Source organism: Penaeus chinensis, chromosome 36 (assembly GCF_019202785.1).
Source record: "Penaeus chinensis breed Huanghai No. 1 chromosome 36, ASM1920278v2, whole genome shotgun sequence".
NCBI lineage: Eukaryota > Metazoa > Arthropoda > Malacostraca > Decapoda > Penaeidae > Penaeus > Penaeus chinensis.
Window position 1 is genome coordinate 36265199 of NC_061854.1, and position 8280 is coordinate 36273478.

The window sequence follows — 8280 nt, forward strand, 5'->3', positions numbered from 1 at the left end:
TTTTTTTATATAAAAAAATAAAATAATTATAATATATTATATATTTTTGTTTATTCAAAACAATTTTCAATTATATATGGGACATTTTTTCAAGTTAATAGTACAAATATTTACAAGAAACCCCAATATGTCTCACGGAAGATATAATTAAATTAATAAAAATAAAATATAAATATATTTTATTATAACTCAACCATTTTAATATATAAATATATAATAAATATATATATATATATATATATTTTATTAGTTAATAAATTTATAAAATCAAGATGTGATAGGATTAATTATATAAATATACTTGTCGACAAAGGGGACAATACTTCAACTTAAATACAATATTCACGGGCAACCATATGTTTCACGGAAGAACATAACATATATAAATAAAAACCCATTTTTTTACATATAAAACTTTCGGATTTTTTCAAGTAAACTTTCTATTTTATTTCTGGGAGATTTTTGGATAAGGGTTTCCATATTCTCTATTTTTGGGAGTGGGTTTCTTAAAACAAGGATTCCATGTTCTTATATTGGGTAGAGTTTTTTGGATGCAAGGATTTCCAAAACTCTATATTGGGTAAGTTTCTTGAGATGAAAGGTTTCCATTTCTCAAAATTTTGGGGTAGAGTTTCTTTTTTCTTTTCAGGGGAAAATACTAAAATATCCAGGTCAGGTACAACAAGTGGGGGAAATCATAACTGGGGTTTTCGGGTATAACTTTTATCAGATTTTGAAGGAGGTACAAATTAAAATATGGTTTGTCTATTCCAGAAACGGACTGAAAGTAGGGTTTCACTTTTTTCCCACCAAATTGTTTTAAAACTGAAAAACCAGGAGGATATAAGCTTTCTCCATTTTGTTCACAAGAAATGATGATGGGGACCGTTTATAATCGAATCGACGAATATATGCATCTTTTTTTCTTTTAATGCGTTAAATTGGATGGTGGATCAAAAATTTTTTGGATTTACTTTTTAAAATCACAAAAAAATGGTTCTAAAACCTTAAATATGGCCAGCCGGGGTCTCATCAAATTTTTTTTTAAAAGGTACTTTTAACATCATTTTTAGAATCCCCCCATGAAAAAAACATTTGAAAAAATTCAAAAATTTCATTAATCCATATAACATCATTGATTTATAAAATTTAAAGATTTTTTTTGATCTTGAATATGTTTTAAAAAATTTTTTTCCTTTTTTTAAAAGGAGATGGTACAATTTGGATACCATTTAGCAGTTCATGCCACGTATATCCCCTTTTTTCCCATTACCAATAACACCCAAACGGAAAAGCAACGAACGCGGCACCCCCAAACCTTTATAATAGAATCCCTTTGGGGAAGATTTTGTGGTTTTTGGTGGTTTTTGGTCAAACATTTAGGCCAGTTTTTTTTAAGCTCGCTATCTTTTTTGTTTAAAAATTCAACCATAAAAGTAAATACATGTTTTTATGATATCACCTGTGGTATCTTTCCCTCCTGGTATTTTCATAATATCTCATGTAAATTTTTTTAAAAGTTTTCTTTACGAAGAACATTTCTAAATGCTTTCCTCATTAATAAGAGGACAACAGGGGGAAAACCTTTATGATTTTTCTTTATTATATCGCCCTTTTTTTAAGGGGTTTTATTTTTTATTTTCACAAAAGAACATTCAATAGGCTCCTTCAAATAAAAACCATCACACTAAAAACTATAAGGGGAAATCCAATCATAGCCTACCGAAAATGTTCTAATCGAAACTGCTCCCATCAAAACCCAACCCCGGCCAAATGCCTTTTTTTATCTGAGCGGCTTAAAAAAACTTTTTAATTTTTCAAAGGGAAAGTAATTTTTTCGCAAACAACACGGGGCTTCTTCCTTAGAATCTTTATAATATCAACTATGTTTTTATAGTTTTTAAATCAATTGTTTTAAAACACAAAAAAAAAACTTTAAAAGATTTTAATATAAAAGAATCCAGCTTTAAGCCAGAAAGCTATTAGTTAGGGTAAACGAAATCCTTTTTTTGATACATTCTTTGAAAATTCTTCTGTTCTAATAAGGATTAACCTTTAACTCTATTATTATTATTTATCAAAATATGCATCAAATGTATATGAAAAGAGGGTACTTTTTTCGTCGTCAAGCATAACTATTTTCAATGATAAATATATAAAAATATTTTATATATTATATATAAATAGTAAATATTTTCAATACTGTCAGCACAAATAATATTTTATTATACGTTTTATCAGAAATCGTTTACCACAGGATATTAAAAATCATTTTTTTTATCATAAAAAATTTTTTAAAAAGTTCAGTCTTTAGTTTTTTTTTTAAAAATATTAAAAAAATATATTATAAATATAAAAAAAAAAAATAAAAATATATGAAACAAACAATATAACTTTTATATATATTGATATTTTCTTTACAAATGGGGACATTTACCTAAGGCAAAAATCAATGATCAAAGCAAACCTATTTTTCTGGGACATTTTTTAACTATACTTTAATCTTCACTTTTTCATAACTCGGGGGCATTTTTTATTTTTTGGGAAATTTTTGGGGATGAAAATTTCCCATATTTTCTTCCAAATTTGGGTAAAGTTTTTTTTGGATAAAAGTTTCCCCTATTTTCTGCATTGGGGAAAGTTTCTAGAGAGCAAGGATTTTCCCTATTTTTTTGCATGGGTAAAAATTCTAGAGATCAAGGATTTCCCTATTTTCTGCATTTTGGGAAAGTTTTTAGAGATGAAGGATAAACATATTCTCTTCTTTGGGGAAAAGTTTCCAGGGTCAGGGCAATAAGGGGGGAAGAGCAAAATGCATTTGGGGCCCAAAAAATGATAAACCCAGGAGGGGTACAAAATTTCTCCCATGGTTCACAATGGAGATGGAACTCGCTTTTTGGATAAAAGCGATTCGATTTTAGATTGATACATAGAAAATCATCATTCTCTTTTTTTAATAGACGTTTAATGATGGATAGTGGTTTTAGGAGTTTTTGTATTTAAAAATTTTTTTTAATGTCAATAAATGGTTTCAAAAAACCTTAATTGGGGCCAGCCACTCATCAATGTGTTTTCAAGAGTTTTTTTTAACATCATCCTAGAATAGCCCAATATATTCCCTTTTTACAAAAACCCAATTTCATCATTATTCCATAATATCAAAGGTTTTTCAAATATTTTAATTTCAATGAAATTTGATCTTAAATGTTGTCAACAAATTCTACTCCTTTTTTTTAAAAGGAGATATTTTTACAACGGATCCAAAATTTGTTCATTTTCCAAGGTATCCCCTTTTCCCCCCAATTGCAAAATAATACCTTTACAATGAAAGCAGTTAACAGGGTCACTCAAACCTCTATAATAAAAGCCAGCTTCGGAAGAGCTTGGGGGTTTTTTGAGAATACTTCACCCCCGTTAAAAAAACTTGCTAGTCTTTTTTTTTTCTGCCATGAAACCTTTTCCAAAAGAAGTAAAATGTCTCAAGGCCTTTTATAATGAATTTTTCCTCTTTTGAGAAATACATTTTTTCGACAAACAACATACGAAAATGGTCTTCTTTACCTTTTGAAATATTTGATTTTTAATTTCCCCATAACAAAAGGACAACTAGGGGTTTTGATGTCGATGTTTCTTTTTTTAAATATATCATTTTTTTTCAGAGCCTTCAATTATCTTTTTAAAACAATAAATACACATAACAGGTTTCTTTTTCTAAAGAAAAAAACCACACAGCTAAATCTCTAGGTAGATCCAATCGATCGGCCTTTCGAAATGTCTTTTTTTTCGATAATGCTCAGGGTTCAATAAAAAACCCTGGGGAAAAAGACTTGTGTATTTGAGGCGTTTTATAAAACTTGTCAATATTTTCAAAGGAAAATAAACTTTGCGCAACAGACATTCTGGTTTTTCTCTTTATGAATCTTTAAAAATACATCTATGTTCCGATAATATTAGGACCCAAATTATTAAATCACAAGTAAAGCACTTTAATGATCATTTTTATATTTAAAAAAAACCAGCTTTGGCCAAAAAATATATGGTTGATGGTAATCTATTGAAAATATATTAAATGTATTCACTCTGTTTTGTTCATGAAAAAATATTAAGGATTAAATCTTTCCTTTTTTTGTAAACACAAAATATCAGACTATTGCGATCAAATAAGGGAGAGGTTCTTGTATCGTCGCAACGCAAAAATAAAAGCATAAAATATCCCCATTATAATAATATTTTTTATTCCGTCTTTAAAGGAATAGTCTTTTTTTTTTTATAATACAAATATATAATATTATAAAATAATATATATATATAAAAAATTAAAATTTCACTAATTTTAATGGTTAATAAAAATCACATACTTTATATATATATGTAATTATAAATATATATATAATATATATATATATATAAAAAATATATATAATAAAATATTATATAAATATATTTTTTCCCATATTTAATGGTTGATATAAAACATATACTTTGTAAAATATAAATCACTATATTAAAAAAGGTTAATATAAACTTAAAATTATCAAAAACACAATAGGCTCGTTATAAACTTGATTTCTTTTTTACAAAAGAACCCTTTTTTCCAGCCAAGAGCACATCTTCACAAGAAACCCTATGGTGACATGGGAAGATTTCAAAAACAAAAACGACTAACTTACACTTTTTTACATATGTATAATTCTGGGATTTTTTGCTTCGGGGAACAGCTTCTAAAATGCAGGGGGTTTTCCCTGTTTTCTGCATTGGGTAAAGTTGCTTTTAGAAATATGAATCCAGTATTCCTTTTTTCAGGGGTAAAGGGACAATCGTACTGATATTTAAATACTGGGGAAAAGAGGGTTTCACTTATTTTATACAAGTTGCTTTAAAAATAAAAACCAGGAGGAACAAACATTTTTCCCGTACATTTTACAATGGAATGGGAAACCCTTTTGGGTAGATGAGATTGATTTTAAAATCGAATGACAGCATATATGGGCTTTCGTCTCAATTTAATAGGTTTTTAATGGATTGGATTAACATTATATGTATTTTAAATTAATTTCATTATTCAAAAGAAAAGGGGTTTTATCTTAAATATGGGCCCACCGGGTCTCAAATATGAATTAAGAGAAGTTTTTAAAATCATTTATAGTATCCAACATTATTACACATTTTAACAAAACCAATTCCCTCAAAATTTTCCATTGGTTCCATGTCTTCCCTTTTTTGAACAATTTGTTCATTTTTTAATTTCATTTTTCCCGAACTATTCAACAATAAGTCCCTTTCTTTAAAGGAGATTTACAATTTGGATACCTTTTTTTCATTATAGCCACGGTATATCTTTTTTCCCCCAAATTGGAATAACCACTACATGAAACAGTGAACATGGTTTTAGAGACCTTTTAAAAAAAAAACCAAAGCTTCGGCAAGTGTTTCGGGTTCTTGCTTAAATTGTCGGGGCCAATTTAAAGGAAGTTTGCTATTCTCTCTTTTTTTTTTCGTGAAATTTTTTAAAAAAAGAAATACAGTGTTCTAAAAGGGGTTATAAAATTTTTTTGATTCATTCTTTTTTGGAATAATGTTGTTTTTTTCCCTGGCATTTATAAAAAATTTTACACCTTCTATTAGGAATATTTAATGTTTTTTCCCCAGTAACAAAAGCAATCAGGATATATTCGATGTCTTCCACAAAATCCCCTTTTTTTAAAGACTGCATATTTTTTTTTGGCAAAAGACACATTCAACAAGGTCCCTTCTTTTTGTATAAAGAAATCCATTACCCAAAAATTTCTGTAGGAGATATCCAATCAATTTTGGCCAATCGATAAATGTCTCTTAATCGTACCCCTCATCTATAGGAAATGTCCAAATCGGGCTTAATGGAAATAATCCATATTGTAGGTTGGTTTGAAAATATTGGGGTCAAATTTTCAAAGAAAAATTTTTTGGGCAAACAACATTTGGGTTTTTTCTCCTTATGAATTTTTATAATATCATCTGGTGTTCTGATATTTTTTAGATCAAATGAAAATTACAAAAAAAACACATTATAAATCCTTAATATGGAAGAATCCCTTTTGGCCAAAAAATAGGGTGGATGGCGGCTGGCTTTATCACAGTTTTTCATCTTGAAAAATTCGAAATTATTCAGGCCATTACTACATTTTTTTCATTTTTTTAATTTAATCGAATTATTCACTCTGTTTTGTTATGACAAAAATATTTATATTATCTTTTTCTCTTTGCCCTGTAAGCATTAGAATACTATACCTATCATCAAATTATATTTTGGAAGGGGTTACTTGTTTCGTCGTCTTTTATCAATATATTTTCCATATCTCTAAAACACAAGTCCCCACAGATCAATTTATATATATTAAAATATAAATTTAATATATAAGTTTTACTTTCTCACCAATATTCTCTCACATGATCTATAAATGACAGTTTATACGGGTGAGGTTGACTTGTTTCTGTTATAAGAAAATTTATTTTAAAATACCCCCGACAAAAAATATTATTTCGTTTCTCACAGAATGTAAAAATCACTTTTTTTTTTTTTGTGTTTTTCTCTCACAGATAATAAAAAAGATAAAAAAAAACTGGATGGTTGACTTTTTTTGTTACATAGCAATATATGTTTAAAATACCCTCAAAAAATAAGTATTTTTTTGTTTTTTTTTCTCAAGGGTAAAAATAAAAATGCATAATTTGCATATATTTTTTAAAAAACAATCTTTTTTAATTTACAATATTATGAGAATTTAAAACATATATACATTTCTAAATTTTTATATCAAGATCACAAAAATATATACAACATTATTTATACATTTTTCCCTATATTTTGATTTCAAACAGAAGCTTTCGTTAAAAAATTTAATATTTGCTCGACAAACAGGACAATTTTTTTTTTAAATGAAGACTACAACAATACAAGCACGATATGTCTACATGGGATATATAATACCATGCGTTATTTTCATACATACTTTTTCAACTATAAATTCAATACGGGGTTTTTTTGTTTCGGTAAATTTTTTTGAGATTTTTGGGTTTCCATATTCTCGGCATTGGTAAAGTTTCTTGAGATGTTTTGGTTTATCCATATTCTCGGCATGGGTAATGTTTCTTGAGATTTTTGGTTATCCATATTCTACGGCATTGGGTAATGTTTCTTGAGATGTTGGGTTTATCCATATTCTCGGCATTGGGTAAATGTTTCTTGAGATGTTTGGTTTACCATATTCTGCATTGGGTATCGTTTTCTAATCTATTTCATCTGCCATATATGTGGCACTTAAAAAAGGAAGGATCACTTGGATAAATTCCTGTGACGTCCGGGTCTCTAGGATGTGAAGCTAAGGAATATGTACATTTAAAACAGGAGGATAACACACTTTCTGCATTGTAATCTTCAGGAATGATTATATTTAAACTTTATTAATATCATTAATAAATATTCTACTCTTAAAATAAGGCAGCCATTCTTACAATAATGTTTCTAAAGTATTTTTAACATTCATCTCGAATAGAGCCCATGGATATTACACATTTAGATCATATCTTAATTTCAATCAATACATCCATAATATCAAATGATTCATATAGTTTATTTCTGATCGATAATTGATCTTGAAATGTTGTCAACAAATTCTTTTCCTTTCTCTAAAATGAGATAGTTACAATCTGGATACCATTTAGCAATGTTCATGGTTCCAAGGTATATCCTCTTCTCCCAATTGCGAATATATGACCATTACAGTGAAAACAGTAAACATGGTCACTCACACCCTCTATAATAAAAGCGCAGCTTCGGCTAGAGCTTGGTTTTTGATGATACTTCTTCAGGCAGTTTACGATCATTAAAGCTTGCTAGTCCTCCATTTCTTCTGTCATGAGAACTGTTTTATAAGAAATATAATGTTTTAAGAGACCAGTATGTTTCATGGGACCATCTATATGTGATTAACTCATTTGATGTTTATATAGAATCTCATCTTTCAGATTATCGGCAATACCAATTAATTAATAGGAATGTTTTCTAACCAATGAGTCTCATCATCAAACCTCAATACCGCCTCACACTTCTCAATAAAATGACAAATATTTGGGCGATAACGGGTCGATGCTTCATCTTCTTATATATCGCCTTTTTTGAAAGTCTCCTATTTTTATGTTACAATAGAACAATGTACATGGTCTTTTTTGTTTAATAATAAAATCCATCATCAGCAAATTCTCTAGGAGATATCCAATCGATCGGCCAATCATAAGGTATCA

General features: G+C 28.3%; 1 protein-coding gene across 1 annotated transcript in view; it reads left to right on the forward strand.

Annotated features, from left to right (window-relative positions):
- The window catches only part of LOC125044939 (DNA ligase 1-like), a 23953-nt gene that overhangs the window by 4653 nt on the left and 11020 nt on the right, over positions 1-8280 (forward strand). Inside the window, 1 exon segment of the mRNA XM_047641899.1 lies at positions 542-580. Within this exon segment, the coding sequence (XP_047497855.1) occupies positions 542-580 (39 nt within the window).